Source organism: Xyrauchen texanus, chromosome 40, assembly GCF_025860055.1.
Source record: "Xyrauchen texanus isolate HMW12.3.18 chromosome 40, RBS_HiC_50CHRs, whole genome shotgun sequence".
Lineage (NCBI taxonomy): Eukaryota > Metazoa > Chordata > Actinopteri > Cypriniformes > Catostomidae > Xyrauchen > Xyrauchen texanus.
This window is the reverse complement of record NC_068315.1, coordinates 11,625,789-11,649,909: the sequence shown is the minus strand read 5'-3', so window position 1 is coordinate 11,649,909 and position 24,121 is coordinate 11,625,789. Positions and strand designations below refer to the sequence as shown.

General features: G+C 37.0%; 1 protein-coding gene across 1 annotated transcript; it reads right to left on the bottom strand.

Annotated features, from left to right (window-relative positions):
* Nucleotides 1-1,187: 1,187 nt before the first annotated feature.
* LOC127633885 (ectonucleoside triphosphate diphosphohydrolase 1-like) lies at nt 1,188-22,837 on the bottom strand. Its single transcript, XM_052113259.1, has 10 exons — nt 22,747-22,837; nt 9,738-9,865; nt 9,527-9,644; nt 8,770-8,920; nt 7,326-7,485; nt 6,976-7,194; nt 6,089-6,343; nt 5,883-5,990; nt 5,658-5,795; nt 1,188-3,290 (listed from the first exon to the last, which is right to left on the bottom strand). Exons 1-10 carry the CDS (start codon nt 22,760-22,762, stop codon nt 3,081-3,083), a joined length of 1,503 nt encoding a protein of 500 aa, XP_051969219.1. The 5' UTR covers nt 22,763-22,837; the 3' UTR covers nt 1,188-3,080.
* Between the last annotated feature and the right edge of the window lie 1,284 nt (nt 22,838-24,121).

Genomic DNA, 24,121 nt, shown 5'->3' with positions numbered 1-24,121 from the left:
CCTTCAAACAGCTCTAAGCGTCTCTGATTGGGTGTGGCAACAGGTGATCGCACACACCTCTCTCTCTCTCTCTAGCGCGCTCTCTCTCTCTCTCTCTCTCTCTCTCTCTCACACACACACACACACACACAGACATATCCATCCGTTTATCCTTGTTTATCCAATGACTTGTTAGAAACAGCACACGCTGTGATACTATTTCTGAAGTGAACATTTTGAATTACTAACGGAGGCTTGGACGCATCATTTGTTTTGAACCAGCAACGGCAGATTCTGATCAGTCGCGTAATAAAGTAGTTTTTATGACCGTACTCAGTTTTTCCCAATGTTTTTAAATGTACTTGTTCGTTGAACTGTTGTATATAAGCAATATCACACTCGCAATCTTGCTATATGGACCTTCATCATATATATATATAGATAGATAGATATATTCAGCGATCAGCCACAACATTAAAATCTACATTTTACTGCCTAATATTGTATGTCCCCCTCGTGCCACCAAAAAAGCACCAAACAGATGCTCTTCTTCTCACCACAAGCGGTTATCTGAGTTTCCGTAGATTTTGTCAGTTCGAACCTGTCTGGCCATTCCCTGTTGACCTCTCTCATCAACAAGGCATTTCCATCCACAGAACTGCTGCTCACTTTCACCATACAAAATGTACTTCTATTGATTGTTTTGTGTGAAAATCCCAGGAGATCAGCAGTTACAGAAATACTCAAACTAGCCCATCTGGCACCAACAACAATCCATGCAATTATCTAATAAGCCAATCGTGTTGCAGCAGTGCATAAAATCATACAGATATAGGTCAAGAGCTTCAGTTAATGTTCACATCAGAAATGGGATTTTCACACACAACAGTCTCTTGATTTTACTCTGAATTGTGCCAAAAACAAAAAACATGCAGTGAGCGGTAGTTCTGCGGATAGAAAAGCCTTGTTGATGAGAGAGGTCAAAAGAGAATGGCCAGACTGTTTCAAACCGACGAAGTCTACAGTAACTCAGATAACCGCTCTGTACAATTGTGGTTAGAAGAATATAATCTCAGAATGCTATTCTGAAATGCAGGTTGGTGCTCAATATTAGGCAGGTGGTTTTAATGTTGTGTTTGATCAGTGTATATATATATATATATACACACACACACACACACACATAAAATCGATATACACATCACAAATAATATTTTGCCAATTTAATATAGAAATGTGCTTCAGTTGTTGTTTAAATAAAAACAAAATCAGAGTTCACATTATTTTACATATTTCAGTGCCATACACAGTATTTTCACACACAGAATGTGCCTTACAGAAGCAGACATGAGCTACTATTTGAAGCATTATTGATTATATTAACTCTCTTGTTATACTGTGGTATGATAAAATAAACGCACTAAAAAGCAAGGAACGGTAAGCACAGGAATAGACAAAAACCATGCCAAGGCAACCTAATAACATAGTCCCCAATTTTCAATTTATAATAAAAATATGCTATGCTGGAAGCTTTTATTGTGTTTAACTCTGTGATATCCATCTGACCATAATGCAGCTCATTTCGTGGCAGTGGTGGCTCAGTGGTTGAGGCTCAGGGTTACTGACCAGAAGGTCTGGGGTTCAAGCCCCAGCACCACCAAGATGCCACTGTTGGGCCCTTGAGCAAGGCACTTAACTCCAGGTTGCTCTGGGGGGATTGTCCCTGTAATAAGTGCACTGTAAGTTGCTTTGGATAAAAGCGTCTGCCAAATGCATAAATGTAATGTATATATTTAAAATGACTAAAAGAGTCAAATAGATTTAGGAAGCATTAATTAAAGATTTAAAGGAATATTCCGGGTTTAATACAAGTCAAGTACTCCATATTTCAAAACTATAGCCACAAGATGTAAACAATATGTATGTTAACATGATTTTAGTGTGATAAAATCACTTACTAACCTATCTCTGTAAAGTTGTATCCAATTTCTACAACTTTGTGAACATGGTGATATAGGCTGTAAACTTTTATCCCAGTAAACAATGATTTAAACAACTTTACAGCTCAAATAATAAATGTGTTTTAACAGAAGTAATGTAAGAGCTTTTATAAAATTGTAAGCTATTAGTTCTGCATTTAAACCCCGCCAAACATTGGCCCCATTCACTTCTAAACTTGATTTTTTTTTTAAAAAAGGACGGACAAGTGGATATTAATTCTTGAGGTAATCAACATTATGCTAAAAATGCTGTTTATTGAACTTGCCCTGGTATATTCCTTTAAAAGCACACAATATAGCGTACTCTGCGTCAGTGCACATTTCCTTTAAGGAAGCTTTGCAACCTTCTTGACCCAACTCCCTAAAGTTCAAATCTCTGCTTCCAAGAGATTTTCAGAGGCAACCTGAAGTTGTCATAAAAAAACACACACAACATAATGGGAATAGAAAAGAAAAACTCCCCTTCCATCTGGTGCTCCTTCAGTTCTTTAAGGAAGCTTTGCAACCTTATTGACCCAGCTCCCTAAAGTTCAAACCTCTGCTTCCAAGAGATTTTCAGAGGCAACCTGAAGTTGTCATAAAAACACACACACACACACACACACAAAATAATGGGAATAGAAAAGAAAAACTCCCCTTCCATCTGGTGCCCCTTCTGTTCCAATGGAACGAATAACTCATAACTCTCCTTAAGCCAGGTTATGCTTCACATGAGGTATGACGTCCAAATTCTTTGAAATGTAAAACCTTGAAGTTTTAGTTCACCCAGAAATGAAAATTCAGCTGTCGTTTATGTTGTTCGTGTCATTAATAATAATGTGTAACACAAGAGGAATATTTCGGAAGAATGTTGAAACTGCTCTTTTCCATTAAATGAAAGTGAATAGTGACTGGTGACTCCTTTTGTGTTCCATAGACGAAAGAATGTCATGCAGGTTTGGAAACACATGAGGTTTAGTGAATAATACAGAATCGTAATTTATGCATGAACAATCACTTTAAATTGAGCCAACACTTGGTTTTGGATTTTACAGATTACATCCTGCAGAAATAAACATTCACTGCTAAGAGAGCACAACAAAGTAGCCCGTCTTGGTTGAGCTAAATTATGTCTTTCTGGGTTGTCCTAGTGGATCGACAGAAGTACATATAGGCCATAAAAAAGAGAAATAATATTAGAAGTGAGAAGAGGAGCATAAATGTGACATATCCCCCGTAAGGCATCAAAGGTGTATCTGGAGCTTCAGCTGGGATCATGTTGGTCAGATTTAGCATGTAACCCAAAGTCCAGCCTGCATCACTTTCTCCTATCTGCACAGGGAGATAGAGAGATTGTCAGCACTACAATCATCAACACACCTCTCAACACAGTCTTATTTCACACACATATTTATCCACATATTCTGTAAGAGGAGAAATAAATTAAGGCTGTTGAGGAATTAACTTAGAATTAAATGATGATAGCCTTATTTATTTGGATGCAATATCTGCGTTGTTTTAGCAACTAACTGACTATAGAATTATGCAAATCAGATAACAGTACATACACGGTTACAAAATTTGCTGAATGCTATTTGCCTGGCACCATTGCCCATCTTGCATGCTGCCTCTGAGTGGTAGTTGTGGAGAATGCAGTAGACTAATTAAAGGGATTGCTCACCAAAAATGAAAAATGCATCATCATTTACTCACCCTTATGATATCCCAGTTATATATGATATTCTTTCTTCACCAGAACACATTTGAAGACAATTACCGGTCAGCAGCGGTATGCACATGTGAGCTAATCACTTTGGAATGAGAGACATTTGAGAACTGAAGCATGTGCGACATACATGGAAGAGCAGTGCTGTTTACAAGTGAGTAGGAGGAATGCTGTACAGTAGCTTTGTTGGTTTTGGTTTAGTTCTGTATTTATCTGCGGTGCTGGGCGGATTACTTGTGAATTGTATTCCGGTACTGATTACAGGTTACATGAAAAAAAATGCAATCAATAACATAATCTCGTAGATTACATTTTAGAGTAATCTAATCCTATTACTTTTGGATTACATTAGGATTACTTTCAACCTAATTTTATTTTATATAAACGTACAAAGAGGAAGAAAACGTATTCCGTTCTTTATTACCAACAAAAAGAGCCTCACTAAAAGAGCTCTTTATGACAAAGTGTATTAAACATTACATGAATAAACATTAAATCTAACAGATATGACAGTGCATGACACTGAAACAATGAAAAATCTAATAAATTTTAAGTGCATAAAAGAATAGCAACATAATGAACATTAATGACCAAAAAACAAACACTTTTAACCCTTACTGCTTACAGTCAATCACCTATTCAAAAGCTGAGGTGCGGGATATTATCGTTTGAACAGCAAAAATATTCTAAAAGAGTAGAATATTTTCAAACAGCAAAGTTCCACCGATCACACAAGGAACAATTGTGTCAAGTTTTATGTCAAGTTTCATGCAGTGGACTCAGCAGCAACAGTAGAGCGATGGGCTTTGTTCCATATTGCTGCACATTTTTGTTGTGGGCCTTTTCGGCATATCGCGGTGCCGTTTTGTGTGGTCCATTCTGTATAACGCGGTGGCTCGTTTAACTTATCGCGGCCCATTCGGCCCGTTTCAAGGCCGACCCACCAGCCCGCTCAGTTCTCCCGATGGCCAGTCCACCCTTGATCAGCCCCAAAGTGTGTCGGGCCACCTGGAAAATGCCCGTATGCCAGATTACCAGTCCAGCCCTGAGTGCAATACACACAACCCTCCCCCTCTCTTCAGAAAACACGAAGAAATAATTTTTTTTTATTTTTTAATAAATTAATTTTTTACGTGTATATTACAATGTAATTGAATCCTATTACTAGTACTTGATTTTTGTAATCTGATTACATAATCCAGATAACATGTACTAATTACTACCACCCAGCACAGTTTATCTGTTTTTTTACTCGCAATGGTGCATTTGTATGATTATCCTGGATGTTTCAACTGAGAGAAGAACATGAGATTACATCTGTAACATTCCAACGTGAATACATCATACGAGAGACCGCTTGGACTCTACCCTCTCGTGAAGTTTACCCAAAGCATTGGATTATAGTTCAAATGTAATTAAATTTTTATATTTTTTCACACGAAAAGCAATTGTATCGCTTTGGAAGACATTCATTTAACCGCTGGAGTCGTATCAATGACGTTCATTCTGACTATCTGTGATTTTTAGAGCTTCAAATGTCAGATCACCATCCACTTGAATTTTAAGGACCTAGTGAGCTGAGATATTATTCTTTTTTTCTTCAAATGTGTACTGGTGAAGAAAGAAAGTCATTCACACTTGAGATATCATGAGGGTGAGTAAATAATGAGAGAATATTCATTTTTGGATGAAATATCCCTTTTAGCATACTTAACTGGGGCTGTACACTACACTGTACCCTAACATCTCTTGAAATTAAATTTAGCTTTCATTTATACCTATCTGTAATTTGCCTAATTTACATAGAATAGAGGATTGTTTTTTCAATGAAAGTGAAAAATCCATGGTGAAGATGGATTGTTATTAATTAGTGGATAAGAAACCAGTTTTGCACTGAAATAACACAGGAAAAAGTGCAACTGTTTAGTTATTTGCCCCTTAGTAGAGCATGAATTAATTCACGCCATGTTTACCTTCTTAATGAATTGGATGTCTTTCCAGTTCTTAGAGGTGAAGTTGTATCCATTTTCCAGAAGAGTCAGAATGTAGGTTCCTGAGAAGCAGTATTCTGCAAGATACTTCTCTTTTATATTAGGATGATTTTCTACAATCTACAAAAGTCAGATGAGTTCAGATTTAGACATCCTGCCCCGAAAAGATTTTAACATCTTTTGAAGATAGAAAATAAATCAGTTTACCTTTTGCCATGGGATGGAGCAGTATGTTGTCAGTTTCTGCTTTGCATTGTCTAACGTGTCAGTTGTCAGATTCAAATAGTTCATTACAAAGTAGAAAGCAGAAAAAGCCTAGAGATTGGAACGGGTGGGAGACAAGAAAATTAACCATGACTTGCAACTAGCTATGATTAACTTCATTCATTCAAGCAATCTGCATTGTTTCTTACCCCAAAGTTTCCATCAACAGAAGGCTGGAAAACACCATTGAAAGAGCATCTTGAGTATTTACAAATGGTGGTATTAAAAACCTTTCTCACTGATTGTTGGCACATCGACCAATTACCCAACCCCACATGGATTAAATCTTTATTTGGCAAGGTATTCACTTCTTCTATGCAGGGGGTGTCAAAGAGACTCTGAAATGTCTTGTTGACCTTATATCCAGGGTGGAAGCAAGGGTCCTTTATCTCAATGGGGCCTGTCTTGGGGGAAAAAAAAAACATTTAAGAATATAAGACTGTAGGTCTTATAGGTCTATATATATAAGGTCTGTACAATTGGTTCTGCTTCAGGACCTAGATATTACATAAAGACAAAGTGGCGACTCAACACATCACAGAATTGATGATTTACAAGCATCCAATAATTTCTAGTATAACAACTAGCACTAGTGATGGGGAAACTACTTTGAAACTGATTGCCGAATTAAATAATATCACCTGATATATTTTTAATTAGGGTGACATTAAATTTAACTTTCTATTTAAAATGGAACTTTCTAAATTTCTTCTGAATATAACCTATTGAAAAAAAACACAACTCTGAGTATGACACTCTTCTCATGTATTTATGCCAAAATACAATAGAGTTTGATTGGATGCAAAGCTTATGATGTTGACAACAAAAAATAAGGGAAGAGTTTTCTCCTCCCTTTTAAAAGTTGGTAAGCGTTTTTATTTTGCTATACTACTAACTATGCATGATAATGGTTAGTTGTGTTTTATTACTTGCATTTAGCATTGTTTTCTTTACCTGCTGTTTGATCAGAACAGACCTGTGACTCAACGCACAATTTGATCAAAAGTTTAAATTGAACAATAAGCATTGTCTTTACCTTATTAACCACAAATGTTGACCGTAATTTTTCAGCCATGAAAATCTTTAGAATCTGGTCCTTCCCATAACAGAGAAAGCTGTGGGTGTATAGGTGATAATCATTTCCATACAGCCTGAAGTTAATAGAATTGTTGTCTGATTCAATTTCATGTTTAGGTACAAAAGTTATCTGAGTAGATGCCCCACCAAGGTCCAGAGCGCCAAGGGTCCCAGTGGGCTGCAAGATCAAAATAAAATCTTGCATGAAAAGCACACTCACGAAACAAACAGAATAATTACTTTGAGATGCATCAAGTGCACAATGTTCAAGATACAACTGAACATATTTCTTAGATACAATCACTATACCTTTCTCAAGTTTTCACTGAGGTAATTAACAGTGATCCAGCCGAAAGCTCCCTCCTCTTGGCCCAAAATGATACGAGCTCCCTGATAGGAGAATGGGTACATTTGCAGAGAATGCGCTACTGAGTCTAGTACCTTTCCTGAGGCTGTTTCATTCTCCATCCTTGAGAAAATAAATATTATTATTCATTGACAGAGTTTTCAGCCATTCAATTTCAAATTCAAAGTTTTATGTAACACACAAAGACACCATAAAGTATTTGGACAATTAAGGCATATTATAAAAATGAATTCATATTATTGGATTAGATAGGACAATATCAGCAATAAGCAAGTGGCATTTATCTTAAAGAATGATAGCAAAAGCACACGTTTCAAAGACATTTCACAAAAAGAAGTTTGATTGGATTGAAATAAAGAAATAGATATACTGTACAAAATTAAGACAAAAGGTTTTTGGACACTTTCTGGTCGTTAAGCAAAGTGGAAAAGGAACATGACCATAGGTATGTTAAGTAAATATATACAGTAACTACATTCGTGGTTACTCTGCTATGATACCTGTGTGAACTTGAAAGGAACTGACTTCATGCATCCACTGAAAATCACCATGTAAAGTGTGAAGTTAACATATTTTTGAGAAAGGGGCAAACATTATATGTTTTAAGATGTCACTAGGTTTGTAGTTTCTTATCAAATGCAACGATACTTGTATTTTTTTAAATTATGGACACTGTACACTCCAACATAGTTTCATGACAACTTATGATAATAAGTTGTAAGATATTGTAAAACTTGGCTCATATGAAAAGGTATGACAATTATTTCTTTAGAGACAAACTGAATTTAAAATCAACACAATACAGGCATCATATTTTAGCTAGCCTCCCATCCAACATTTTATTTTTAAGAAAGGAAAGGTCTGTGAACAAATTTGGATACACATTCCATATTTATTTATACAATACAAATGACTGGTGTATATCAATAACCTGTAATATGATAATTTTTTCTCGTCCACACCTGATTCTTTCTTACATGTAAAGTTGTTTTCCTATTAAAATCATGGATAGGTTTAGGGTCTGGTTAAGGGTTTACACTTACATTTTTAGGTTCAGGTTTCGGTAAAAAAATACAATAACATCACTCGCTGATTTGTTTCTTTTTCTCTATGGGATTAAAAGTTGCATGTGTTTGCACGAGTCTACTTGTACGATTTCTCATGATTCTGCCATCTCGTACTAGTATTACGACTTGTCATGAGTGTGGTTTGAAAATAAAATATATAATTGATTTTTAAATCTTACTAAAAGTTTCTCAGTTTGACATTTGTGTTTTCAGAATTATTCTCAACCCCCTTATTTCTGAATAAATAAATAAATAAATGAAATAAATACGCTCCCACTTTTATTCATGGCTGACATTAACAGTATTGAGAAGTAATTACTTGAGCAATCGCATGCCTGCTGTGGCCCCCAAGTATACTGGTGTTTCCCTGTGTCTGTATGCAGGTATTATCTGCTTGGCTTCCTCCATACACACTTGCAGTGATGTGCCAGCCATTTCTGGGTTAGCTGAGTAACTGGATATGCCTTTGCCTACAGGGGAAACAGAGCAGCACGCACAGAAACCAGTTTCTCAGAACACCCATTCAGACTTTGCCCATAGGCCTTTTAAATATGGAAAGTGCTTTTAGAAATGATGTGATGTTGAACTATTATTAACATATTAAAGGGTTCTTAACCCTCAAGTACTTTTGATATTGACTTCTTTGACTTTAAAATTAAACTCATGTTTCCCTTCAAATTATTTTACTGTTCATAACCCAATCAAAAACAAAAAAATTAACTGATGATTACTGAATCATTGACTCTTTATAATAACAAAGTAGGCATGCATATTTTAGAATAGGGTTCTATCCAATATAGTAACGTTGCTTCTGTTTGGGGTCAATTTGACAAAAAAAAAGCAATAATTCAAATTAAAGCAGTTAGAAGTTTTCAGCCTGATATTTCAAGCTATTAAATGACCTTGGTGTATCTCAGACACCAAACATAACATGAATATTAAAGAAAAGAAAAGTCAAAACCGGGTAAAAACAGTAATGTAGCCATAAGTGTTCTTTGAGTCATCAGTGCTATTGCAATACAATCCATATGACATTAGATCTTGAATACTGCACAGTAAAATTAGGGATCATGTACCTTTCACATTGCAGGTGTGTTTCTGCTTTACCATGCCTGTGTTGTTCTCCTTCTCGGCTGGCCATTCATAGATGAACACAGAAGTATGGGAGGATCCAGCATCCAAAACAATCCCATACTGTATAGATTACATAGATTTCATCAGTGAAATGTTCTAAACTATACAAATCTGGTGTCAACTCTTTAATTACTCATAGTGATTGGTTCATACCTTGTACTTCTGAAGTAAAGGCTTGTTCTGAACAACAGAAATTGACACCATTGTAATGATTCCCAGGGAAATAACAACAGTCAGAAAGATGAACAATGGCCTGTGGCATGGGTTCCTCACTTGTACCTCTGAACAGAGTAAAATAATGAAGGCAGGTTGGCATTTATCAAAAATGTTCATATTTTCTCAGGCTATTTGTTTAATTTATTAATTTATAGTGTTAGGTATAGAGTGAAAGAAAATAATAAGTTATCCAAAGAATAAACTATTACAGAAGTTAATGTTTAAAAAGACAAATAGTTTTTACATTCATCCTTCACAGAAATATTAAAGAATCTTATACCCTTTTTAATTATTAACAACTGTAGGAGCTGCTGTCAATATAATCTCAATTCTGCATTCAATTCAGGATATTAATCCATTTTTACTATTCCCAATACATTTTTTTTATGTAAAAATTGTACATATTTATTTATTTATTTTGGCAAGATTAGCTGGATTCATGCCTTGCCTTGGTCAGGGCTTTGTGAGGTGTATATATATATATATATATTAAAAATAAACAAAAGGTTACCCATACTGTCATTTTAAAAACAAACCAGGCTTGAAGCCATGGCATTGTGCATTTTCTGGTGTAAAAGACCTCTGTTTGTCTGGAAAGGAGGAAGATGAGACCTGGCTGAGCAGACAACATAGTTTTAATGATACAAATGAACATCAACAAAAAATAAGACACACACAAACATAACTCCGTGAGTCTCAATCTCTGGCTCCCCACGCCCTCCTCCTCCTCAAACTCCTCCACCAACAGATTCAGGCCAGGGAAACCTCCGGCTTGACGTACTTCCCTCCCTTCCTGGAGGGGAGGTGTTGCATTTCCAGCCATCCTTCTGCCAGCAGGTCTTCCCCACCTCCTTGGACCCTGAGAGGGACGAGGGAGAGAGAAGAGAAAGAGCGAGGGGGAGATACAGAGAGAGAGCACGAGAGAGAGAGAAAAGCTTGCTCGCTGGTCCTGAACACGCTGTCCACTGGTCCTCAGCCACTCCACCCCCTGGGGCACGGCAGCAGTTCCTCCATGACCCAGCAGACGGCAACAGGTCATCCGTCCCCTGGCAGCCGGCAACGGCTCCTCTGCTTCCTGGCAGATGGCAGCGGTTCCTCTGCTTCCTGGCAGATGGCAGCGACCCCTCTGTCCCCTGGTGGACGGCAACGACCCCTCTGTCCCCTGGCGGACGGCAATGATGACTCCACCCTCTGGAAGACAGCAGCGGCGAGTTCTCCCAGACAGTGTGCTCTACCTCCTTCCAGTGTTACGGTACCAAATGTAAAAGACATCTGTTTGGTCTGGAAATGAGGAAGCTGAGACCCGACTGAGCAGTCAACATTAAGTTTTAGTGATACAAATGAGCTTCAACATAGCATAAAAGACACACACAAACATAACTCTGTGTGTCTCTCTCTCACTGGTGTCTCTGGCTCCCCTTTATCTCTCTCTCCTGCTGATTAGGTGACACTGTGCCGGTCGTGTACCCTCATGGCCCAGCCACACCCTCCTCCTCGTCACAACTGTGTATTACAACTGTCTGACCACTGTTTAAACAAGAAAGCCCTTTAAGAGGCCTTTCATGATGTGTATTTTGGTCTGATTTATTTTACTGATCAAGACAAATAGGCCACTGATGTGAGCTAATTTTTTTTGTCCGGGTCTATTGTTTATTCAAAATTACAGTAAAAATGCACTTCACAGAGTTCAAAGTCATTTTGAGATTTTTCAGGTGTTTAAATTCAAAAATGTCTACATAAATAGAGTAACCACCAGAGACATTAAAATAAATAAAAGCTGAAATTCTTGAAAAAATAAACAAGTAGTGGAATAATCTTTTAGTATTTTTTTCTTAACAAAAAAAAAAAAAAATATTTAATACCTTTTACTTGACGGTTACACCTCCCTTGTCATTTTAAAAATCATTATTATAATATATATATATTATCATTCTCAGGGCCAGCACAGCTGTTGGCCTAACATGCCAAATAAATACATATTTTTCATTCTTTTATTCTCAATCACCTTTGTGCCTGTACATATTTAATCGCTTTCCATTCTTAATTAATCTACAAACAAATAGAGAAAACAAAAAGTTTATCCAGTCAGTATTTATTCCTTGATGCTTACAAACATGTGTGACAACTGTTTCACAAATCACATGCCTGAAGCAGCAGGTGAGTCTGAGCTCCACCCCACTAAGCCTTCAGAATGTCCACAGAATCCTTCAACAGTGCAAATTAATAGACGTCTAATGTCAGATTCAACAGCCAATCAGATTGATTATTTGTTCTTGGTGGGTGTAATCTTTAGGATATGTCCCGGCCAAGGCCTTCTAGCTGGCCTTGAGTGACACAATCACACTTTAAGTGATGTATGTCATTTGAAAGCAAAGAGTGCGAGATCTTGCTGACGAGTCCGCTGTCATCACGGCTGTTATTGCCATTGAGAAAGAGATTCTTATGGATTTAAAAACGTGAGTGACTGTGTTATTGCTTAATTTATTAAACAGGTAAGGAGGGCAAGAAATGGTTCAAGTAAGTTGGTAAGTGCTTTTTGCGTTGTTATAGCAACATCAGGAGTTTTATAAGTGTAAATTAGGCTGCTTGAACATTCAGTGTCAGATCAAGTTTTGAAAAGTAGATTTTTCAAATTCATACTAGGAAAAGTGCAATGAAATGCATCTTTAAGTAAGAATTACAACTTAGAGGCTCGTGCAGAAATTCTCAACTTCGATTTCGCTGAGATGAAGGTAGCTACATGATGTCACACAATGTCGACACTCGGAGATTTACAAAGTAAGTGATAAACATCCAGTTTATTAAGTAATATCGATAAATTAGTTCGTTTCCACATTACATGATATTAAATGTTGTTTAACAAACGCCTGAAGAAACGGGTGTAGCCTATAAAACATTATAATCTCTTTTGGGTTGCTAGGATAACATACAATTTACCTTAGGCTACATTTTGAATCTATAGTGTCACCAGTTTGAATGCTCTTTTATTCTTCATCAATAGGCTACATAATAATCATCTTGAAGCCTATCACGTAGCCTAAATGGTTAGTTTACTTCCGTTCTTATGGTTCTGAAAACAGTTCTTGAAAAGTCCAATAGGCTATAGCCACTTCTAATAAGGTTGCTCTGTTGACGAGTTCAAATTAGTAAGGCAGAAAGTAGAGCATAAGACACGATTCGTGCATGATCCACCTATGTATTTTAAATCAGTGCTCCTCGCTGCGCTTTTCACCTACCCATCAGGACACCGCAGAATATCAGCATTTCATGTGCTGCAGACAGAGCTGTGTCGGCGGCACGGAAGAAAACAACTGCCGTGGTTTATGCGGTAACTTCCAAACAAACTGAGTTTTAATTTTCCACAGTGGAGATTCCACTGGTCGTGCGAACTTGCATTCAACGTAATTTCAGTGTAAGATCATTTACACACATGCGCGTATCTCTTCTTGCCATACAAGAGTATATGAATGTGAATTTGGGTGAAAACACCCATTTTGTATGTGGAGCCATGCTTGCAGTGACGTCACATGTGCCAGTGAGCGGAATTCCCTAGAACACCCCTTTTGGGGATCGGCACTTTTGAGTGCCTGCATGAGCTGCATACAGACTCAGTTAAACAAACTAAACAAAAAGTCTGTCTTTGGCATGCAAGTCAGTGGCCAAGATTTAAGTGTTGGGGTACATTTATTAAAACGATCTGAAGCTTTAATCTAACTATTTTATTGCATGAACTTTAAAAATACTTATTTTATTACCTGAAATTGCACAGCAAATTAGTTTAATGGCAAGTTATGGAACTGTCATTATATGAGGACACCATGCATGAAAGGATTAATCCAAAAGATAATACCATGTAGTATTTTTTTGTATATTTTTTTTACGCAATAGTTATCATTAATTTTAAAGGTAAGTGTTAAACTGATCATAGAATATAGACAGAAATAACTCTGACTGTTTACCACTTAAAGGGATAGGTCCAACAAAAAAATATAAATCATTTACACCCAAATCCCTGACATTGCCCCTAATGTTACTCCAAACCTGTATGGCCTTCTTTTCTCTGTGGAAAACAAAAGGATATTTTAGGCAGAATATAACTGAAAACCTCAGTCCCCATTTACTTTCATTGTATGGAAAAATCAGCAATAACATTGTTCAAAATTTCTCCTGTTGTGTTCCACTGAAGAAAAAAAGTCACACAGGTTTGGAAGTGATATGAGGGCAACTAAACAACAACATCATTTTACATTTTGGGTGAACTATCCCTTTAACTTCATGCACTGCATTTAAGGCATGTAGCAGATGACATGTTCCACCCAATTCACCAGTGTCCTTTAAAGGGAGAGTTCTCCGTTAAATGAAAATGTATTCACCCTTATGCCATCCCAGATGTGTATTTCTTACTTCTGCAGAATACAAAAAAAAAATTTTTAGAAGAATTTCTGAAGAATATCTCTATGTATTTTTTTGGTTAAGAACAAACCAAAATATAACTCCTTTTTCACTTTATATCTTGACAGCAGTCTCCTTGGCGATCATGATTTCAAGCTCGATTACACTTCCTATAGCACCATCTAGTGCTCTGCCCATGCGACAGCACAATGAAACGTAATCAAGCTTGAAATCACGATCGTGCCTAGAGATTGCAATAACAATATGTACTGTGAAAAAGTTACATTTTGGTCTGTTCTCACCCAAAACCGACTTGATCGCTTCAGAAGACATTGATTAAACTAATGGATTTGTATGAAATACTTTAATAATACCTTTATCTGCTTTTTTTTTTTTTTGTCACTATTCACTTGCATTGAAATGACCTACATTGCTGAAACATTCTTCTAACATTCTTTATTCTTTGTGTTCTACAGAAGAAAGAAAGTCATACACATCTGGTTTGGTATGAGGGTGAGTAAATGATGAGAGAAAGTTTCACTTTTAGGCGAAGTTTCCCTTTAACTGCTCTGAAATGACTCCCAGTGGAAATCAATCATGTTCTGTTCATGATTATTTGTGTTGTTTCAGGTTCCTTATTCTTTGTATCCTTCCCCTAATTGAAAGTCTGTTTATTACGAAAGCACTGTTGCTGGACACAATGAAAACACTCAGTTGTATTCCAGATAAATCGGTAATGTTACTATCTTGTGTAGAATACAAAATGTAACTAACATAACAATGGTATTGTATTTGCAAGAGAATGTAACATAGCTTGTCTGTAGTTTGTTACCCAAGCCACATCAATATAGATACAGTATATAGCTCCAGATTTTTATAGACAGATTAAAAACAAATAGAAATGTCTATTCCTCATGAAAAGACTGAGCAGACTAGGCAGATCTAGTGCAGCACTAAACACACCATGTTGTACTGCACATACTGAGTGTAACAGGTAAAGGATGGGCAAATAGGATGCGGGAACCAGCAGAAAAGTCAACGTAAACTTTAATGACAAACTCAACTTAAAACAACTGAAAACACGCATTCACACACACAGCGACCGCGTGTGTCTCTCTCTCTCTCCCCCAAATTATCTCTCTGGCTATGATTAGTTGACTCAGTGCCAGCCGTGCACCCTCACGACCAGGTCACACCCTCCTCCTCATCATACTGAGATACAGTTTAAGGAAAACTTACCCTGCTGATGACTATTGTATTTTATATTATTTTTTTCAAACAAACACTGAGATCTAGCCTTGTGCTTGAATAACAGATTCAGATACATCATCTTTGTTATGTTTTTCATGCTTGGTTTTACTGCATCCACCAGTTTACAGTAATAAAAATTCTGAATTGTAAGCGTTGGTAATATAAACCTCTTACAGCCCAAACTTTTACATATATGGAATATTACATTTGACCTCTGATACAGTTAGCTTCATCTGAAGATCTGCCAAATGGAAATTTATGTGGGACCAAAACCAATCACCAGTTGACGTATTCTTTGGATTTTCACCCACTAAAGGCAGAAGCCCCCCCCCTCCCATAATCAGATATGGTCAGATTGTCCTCCTCAATAATTTATATCCTTGTTGCTGTTCTGCTACAGTTCATTATGCACCGCTGTCTAATTGTCATTTAGTTGTTGCAGGAAAAACGTAATGGTTCGAAAAATGTAAGTCTTGTACAATGTGAAATTCTATGTGAAAAAAAATAGATTTGTGACCTCAACACCCACAACCCCCCACCCCCAAAATGATGTGGTCTCCCCCAATGTTCAAGACATGGTTATGGCCTTGGTCTCAGTCACGATTCACTGACATTGTATAAAATGAATGGTGACTGAGGCAAATGTTTGCTTAATATCTCCAACGTCATATGGGTTTGGAACAACAAGAGAGTGAGTAATCAATGATATTTTTTATTTTTGGATGAACAATCCCTGTAACAGAACTTATGAAAGTTGCATTTTCTCTTGATCTAAGGCACAGACAAAAAAAGGTGTCTTAGTAAAAACGAGAGTTGTCAAAGGATGTTTGCATCACACATCAACACATCAACTGAGAAGAGACATCATTGAACACTCATGCTCTCAAGTAAACAGATTTTCATTCTACTTGGGGTGTTTCTTATGAATTCCTTAATGGATCAGCCATATTTGAGACACTGTCATCATGTATGTCCACTGAGAGCAAGTAGGCCTACAGCTTGAGCAAATCATCAATAATGTCTCATCAGACTGTACAGTCACCAAAGCTGTGACTAAACGTGTTACATCAGTTTTTATGACTGACATTCCTCAGATGCTTGAGTAAGCTCAAATGCACATGGGTGCACAAATGCACATGGGTGTGGTATTAAGATGACCACATACTTTTGGCCATGTAGTGTTATCTTAAAGTCTGTATGTTAACTGTATGTTGTGAAACTGACTGGCGTTTAAACAATATTAGGTAACAAATTGTTAGGTAACAAAATTCCTAAAACAGCTCTATCAGCCAAAAGTGACATGTGTGAATAATGTGCCCTAACATTAGGTGATCCAGAGCTCTCACTGATGAGACCTTACATCATCTCACCATGATGTAGCATTTTAAGTTGTCATTAAAGTCCAACAGTACCGTAATAATGCACTTCAATGAAGTATTCATTTCCCATTCATATGTGTGAGGCTTTTCTTAGAGAGATAATACAATATATTGTTCCTTGCTTACCATATTATCTAATAGTGTAAACTGAAACCCAGTCCATTTAAAAGCAATCATACTGTTTTAGTGAGACTGGCAAAAAGCCTCTTTAGCTCAAGTGGCTTAGATTACCCATGATATGTTTTTTTTTTTTATGTTTTACAGACTGGCAAAGACCAGAAATAAGTCAACTGAAAATATGTGGTGTCTGGGTTTATTAAGTATGCACTCAGAATTTCCAGTATAAGAGTGAGCAATTGCCACATGCATGTTTGAAGCGTGTGCCAGTGTGATCTTGGATTCAACATAAACTTGTCAGCACAAACACATGCTGGAGAAGAGCAGACTCCCAGCAGGTATGAAGACAGAACACTTCTTCGACTAGTCTTCTTGTGCCATGCTATTACATTAAAGGAATGTTTTTTTCTTCTGTGGAACACAAATTGAAATGTTAGGCAAAATGTATGCCTCACCATTCACTTTCATTGCATCATTTTTTCATGATGTGAAAGTGAATGAGGCTAAACTTCTGCCTAACGTCTCCTTTTGTGTTCCACGGAAGATAATCAAATGGGTTTGGATGATGGCGTGTAAACAATTTTGGGTTGAACTATCCGTTTAAATCTCTTTTTAACATTATGGTTTGAGGAAAATGGTTAAGAGCTCCACTTTGATCTCCATTGCAAACAGAGCAATAATGGGGACAAATAATCACAGATAATCTCCATTATTTGTCCTTTTTTCTCTCCTTCAGAACACTATGCTCTCTATGGGGAAATTACAAAGAATGAAATTGTGCCGACTGATATCACCATTTGTTTTTCTTAGCATGCGCTGTCTGTTTTTTTTTGTGTGCAACAATTGACTCAGGAAGTAAAGAGAGGAAGTAAATCAGATAATGGTAACAAACTTGACTACACTGAAATTCTGCACTTGTTATAACAATTTTCTCTATCATTTGATAAGGATTTGATGATTGACAGCTGCTATGATAATCAATTGAAAATTTTCAAAAACATCTCTTTTAAAAAAAATGTGTTAAACATTTATTGCACCAGGCAAATACAAACAAGGTTTGATGCTAAATATAACAAGCTAGTTGCACTGAAAAGACAATAGTTTAATTTAAATACTCATGGTGACATTTTTGCAAAATGGTTACTTGGTTCCTTACATGGATCACGGCCCCTTTGTGGTGTTTCAAGCAAGTTAAGTTTTCTCTCAAACAGTTAATGCTCTCTCAAGCTTTAAATCAACGAAACCAACCTCCCTACCCTAAACCTTAAACCTAATAACCAATTATGTCATAAAAAGCAAATGTGATATGAAAAATGCAATTGCTGAAGCAACCACATCATTTACTTCTATGACACTTTCATCTCACGTGTCGACTCATGTGCTCTTCAGGACTCATACTCCAGACCTTTGTATCGCATGTGCATCGCTCAGATCAGTTGAGCTACTGTGCAACTTGTTTGTGCTCAAACAAGCTTGTAAATGTAGTTGGTTATGAGCTATAGTAATGTTTTACTATAGTAATGTGCTATGTTTTAATGTTATAAGATAGTATTGTGTGAGGAACAGGAAGAAAAGTAAGTGTTTGAGGACTGATAATCTGTCGATTCACTAACGATTTCTGTGTTAGTTATTGTAGCACCTCTAGCGTTCATTGTACCAGGAAACTGCAGCAATACGTACAATGAGCCATGTAAAAATTATTTAGCAAAAATGTAGGTATAGTAATTGTAAAAAGTGAGTATTTGCTGCCAGTTTGGCTATTACAGCTCATTTAGAGTATTGTTAAACTGGATTGCAGGTGCTAAGTGAATTAAACAAATAGCTGAAATACTGCACAAAAAAGTAATCAGGGCCGTACCCCTCTCTAACGCATAGATAGCATTTACACAAGGTCATTTGAAAATATGCCTGTTTAACACAATTATCTTTGTAAAACAACTCCCTTATATTAAACATGTTATATTGCATGTTTTGTACATGTTATATTACTCATATACATACTGATTAAATGGCTTACCGATTGAGATGGGAATGCTAGATATGATATAACTGCATAACTTGAAAACTTCCCCCGTATGCAACAATAGCTTCGGTTCTGTGCCTGGAATTGTGTATCATTGGCATTGCCGGCTGAATCGAGCATTGAGAGTAAGTATCTGTGCAATTGCGTGGTCAGCTCAAGGTGCTTTTATGTCACATTTGACAGGTTGAGCTAATTTGCTGAAAAAACATCATGCAACTGTGTAAAAACAGGTCTCTAGCGTGCAAGCAAATATGAGTGAAAATTACTGCATGTGAATGCGGAAAATTATTTGGTGGCACTGAATGTCTGACACCTGTCATCAAAGCTTTTGAACTTATACCATCAGTATCAAAACTCCCTATGCATCTAACCTTAAATACAAATTACGTTTTAAACTGCGAGAAAACAAAAAAAACTAAACTAAAATCGTGGACGACTGACATGTGCAAGTCTAGGAAAACAGGGAAGTATTTTACTTGCTATCACTAAGCTACGTCACCTAGCACTGGGCTGGGCTGACGAAAAAAGACGCATGAGTAGACGCATTTATTTAACCACAAAAGATAGGGTTATTTCATTGCATATTCATCTGTACTTTATGACACAACCATTTTGGTGTTTATACACTAGAGGGCACAAAACATCATTTTTGCCAGTGAGAAATACATGAACTGGGTTTGAATGTTATTTTAGACTGTGATGAAATTGAAAGAATGGTAAATCTCAGAATTGTAAACCCAGTTGTCACCTCACGTACTCCCAGTACACGTACCCCAGTTTGGGAAACACTGAATTAAAGGATAGTTCACCCTAAAAGGATGAAGACATTTACTCTCACTCATGTTATATGACTTTCTTCCATGCAGCACAAAACGAGATGTTAGGCAAACTTACAGCCTCTTCAATCTTATTACCAGGTGTTGATCAGTTTTACTGAGTAAATTGTGGTGGAAGATCACTAGAGATCAGAAATCACTTCATAAATTCTGAATTTTCAGCTCAGAGATTCTACTTCTACAAAATTTCTCTGTAGATATGTTCTAATGTATCTACTATCTAGAACGTACTTTGTAGTATCTGCATTTTATCTTTTCTCTCTATAATTTACATCTGGTGCCTGCCAGACAGGTAACATATCTATCTTTAGGAGTCAAATCAAGAGCTGAACTTTGTTTCAGCTATTTTAACTGTGAAGATGAATCCATAGTTAATTCGAATGTTTCTTTTAGTTGATTTTTAAACATTCATCATTTGTTAGTATTATGTTACTTAACAAGTGACCAGCTACCTAGTGTGCATTTCAATTTTTCTCATAGTGATCATCACAAGTAGACCACAGTCTGCCATCTGTCACATCAGTGGTAAAGTGATTCGTGTGACTTCAATGGCCTCAGACCATGAATTACAGGTGTGATTACAGAGCTCTTTATGCATGCAAGCCATTTACAATGGCATGCAGTATACCACAGTGTAGGGGTCAATGACCACCAATTTATATTTCTCATGATTTTCCTATGTGTCCTTTTTCAACTCAAAGAGTGAAATATCTACCACCTTTACTTATTATTTCTAGTATTTGTCTTAATAAAACCACATTTTTTTATGTTTATCTTGCAATGGCCTTTTAAGACAAGAGAATCACACCAGCCAGGCTGGTTAAAGAGACCCTGTGTGTGGGAGGGGTGTGACTTCCTCAGTTTGACTGGAACAATAATGAAAAACAATTACACTGACCTTTTTGTGTTAGCAACAGGAAGTTTAGTTTCCTAAAGGAAATTGGTGTTGAGGAATGAGAGGAAGATGGCACAAAGTAAGTTCAAGTTTCCCCAATTTATCACGAGACTTAAACAATGGATCTTCTAACAGAAACATTCCCATAATTCCTTGTATCGTGCAGGTCAAAAAGAGTGTGGATGATTAAATAGATGTTTATTCAAAATTAAAATTCCTATCATCATTTATTCTCCCTCATGACTTGCTTTCTTCCATGGAACACAAAAGTAGATGTTAGCCAGAAAGCCAATATCAGTAACTTTTCACTGCATTATGTGGAAAAAGATGCATTGAAAGTGAATGGTGACTGAGGCTAACATTCTGCCTAACATCTACTTTTATGTTCCACAGAAAAAAGAAAATCACAGTTTTGGAACAACATGAGGGTATGTAAGTGATGTAAGAATTTTTATTTTGGGAGGAAATGTCCCTTTAAAGCTGAAGTGTGTATTTTTTATGTTAAGATATTTTATCCAAGCTTAATATGCAGAGACAACTATAAGTGAAGGCCAAAGTATACTTCGGAAATCGTATTCGCAGTATTACAGCTTGTACTGTTGAAAACAACTCGCTTCACTACTCGCTATTAGCGCCCTTCAGTGGACATCACACACAGAAAATGAAGCTCACAGGCAGGGCTGGACTAGGAAGAGTAATCGGCCCAGGATTTTACATAGCAACTGGCCCAAAGGTTGAGTGGGGTGGTGTACGCTGTCCTTTTCTGCATCTCGTGGTGCCATTTTGTGGTTCGTTCTGCATAACGCGGCGGCTCATTCTAGCTTATCGTGGCCCGTTCGGCCTGTTTCCGCTCGGTTCTCCCGATGGCCAGTCCCCCTATCGGCCTCAAAGTGTGTCGGCCCACCGGGAAAATGCCTGATATGCCAGATTACCAGTCCAGCCGTGCTCACAGTTATCCCTACCCCCAACAACATCTACCATTTTGGCCACTGAGGGCAGTGTTTTGAATTTCGTTAAGCACAGACTGATTTACTAAAGATAAGATACTTCACCTTTAACTTCATGAGAAGTTTTGTAGCTTCAAGCAATCTAAACTAAATTGAAGCCATGGCAACAATGGAGAGATGCTGTTTAGTTGCTCAGGATTGCTCAGCTATTAGATGGCCTGCCCACACTCAGGAAGAAATCCTCTAATGTTGTGCAATAATCTTACTCTCTTTTTTCTTCTTTGATGATGTCCCGGAAATCTGAGTCCTGCACAAATACACTTTGCAGGCTCCTGCGGCTAAAGCGCTTTGATGAAGAACAGATGCTGACAACGGATACATTAGACGACTCTGCAGCCTGCCATGGATTCCTGCATTTGTCACTTCCATGTAGTGTAGGATCTCATTTCTTACTGAACAATGCTGGATCATCCTGTCACTTTTCCCTGATCCATAATAGGTTTCTTGGAAGTCGTAAATGAAATCGGTGTTCATTTTTAATTATCTGTTTGACTGATAGTCCATGCTTGCAAACATTTGCATACCTGCATTGTTCTCCTGAAGTTTCCAATAAGATAATATCATTCACAACCGATCACATCACTACTATAGTATTTAATCAGTCAAATCAAACAATTGCTAATCTTGTCATTAGAATTACTGTCACAGATTAGTTAGATGTCTGGTGAACAACAAACCATAGATCTGTAATGCACCACTAAAGAAAGCATGTGGTAAACTATATACCATATGAACCTTTAAAGATCTGCCTGATGTCAACACACAAAGATTAACAAATAATTGACCACACATACATCACCAACATTAATTCTAACAGATCCTACAGTTGTATTTTGAATCATATGTTTTTAGAAAGTTCAAATGGTTTAGTGCCAACAGTTATCCTGCTCCAAATAATCTGATCCAAACATGTTCTACCTTAAAATTTGCATTGTGTTTTCCAACTTTTTATTCTGTGCACCACTGACCAAATGTCAGCCTACCCTGCCACAAACCTAATATGGTGATGTTTGTGTTTAAGTACGAGTGGTAGAGGAAAGACTCACCTCCCGGGTCATCCATGTATGTTGCGTCTTATTATGCTCTCTCTCTCTCTCTCTCTCTCTATTAGTGTGCTTTTCCGTGTGCTTGGCTCGACTCTCTTAGTGGGTCTTCCCTATTCTAGAGGTTCTTTATAAGGCTAGGGGGCATGCGTGGGCGGGCCAGTCAACAGTTTTCTTCCTCCCTCTGCCACTAACCATGTAAATGATCTGCCTGTTACCTCTCCCTTCTGTCTCTTTCTAAAAGGGAGAGAGAAAGACAAATACACTGACAAAGAGTGTGTCTGTGTAAAGAGAGAGGGAGAGAGAGAGAGAGAGAGAGAGAGAGAGTGAGAGAGAGTGAGAGTGAGTTACCTTCCGATTTTTATCCTCACTCTCCCTCACTAACTGTTGTTGTGCCACCATTCTATCTCAGAGAATTACTTTTGCCAGAGCTCTAATCACAAACAAAGACAGTTTTGTTTCTCCCTGAGCTACAGCTATCTTTCTTTCCATCACAACTCTTCTTAGCCAAAATCCAGTAACACACAGCTATCAACCAAATTTATGATGAGCTTTTGTTGTTTCGTTGTATTCTCTTGCGTTGTGTCTGGCAGTTTCACGCAGATGTTGCCCTTGGGACAAAGTTTAGTTATGTATGTTGATTGTGAGATAAATTGTATTGAATATGAGAAATATGAGACAGGCTGTAGAGCAGATCCATATAATGAGGATCTAGGTGTTTATAATAAATGCATAATGTAAACTACTCATGCAAAAGATATATAAAAATAAACAAGCAGATGTAAATGTTTTGGTAGTATTGTATTTGATAATGGTATTCTGTTTTCCAAAATCTGACACCAACATTTTAATCTGAAATTCATAATTTTATCAAAATTGTATTTAAATCAAATTTTACCTTGGAAACCCCCCTCTCTCTCTCTCTCTCTCTCTCTCTCTCTCTCTCTATATATATATATATATATATATATATATATGTATATGTAAAACAAAGAAGCGTTATGTCATAAAATGAATACAAACTATTTCAGATTCTGCATTAGTTCTAGATCACTAATCAAATAAGGAAATGTGTGTCTGACCATAATACCTATTTTAAACAAATAGATTTCCTCCCTTTCATTGGAGAACTTTCTATATGTTATCATGCTGGGATAACATGTAGCATCAGGTTTTGCAAAAATTCGATTACACGCCAGCAGTAAGAAAAAGTAGGGACATACCAAATATTCATATTTTTGAAAGGCAACTACGTAACAGTGGAAACAATTTGGAGCAATCATGGAAACTATTTTATATTTAGAACATACAAGGGACCTCTGTGATACCAAATGCATTATAGGCCTATATAACTTTAGAAAGTTCAGTCTTTAAATGA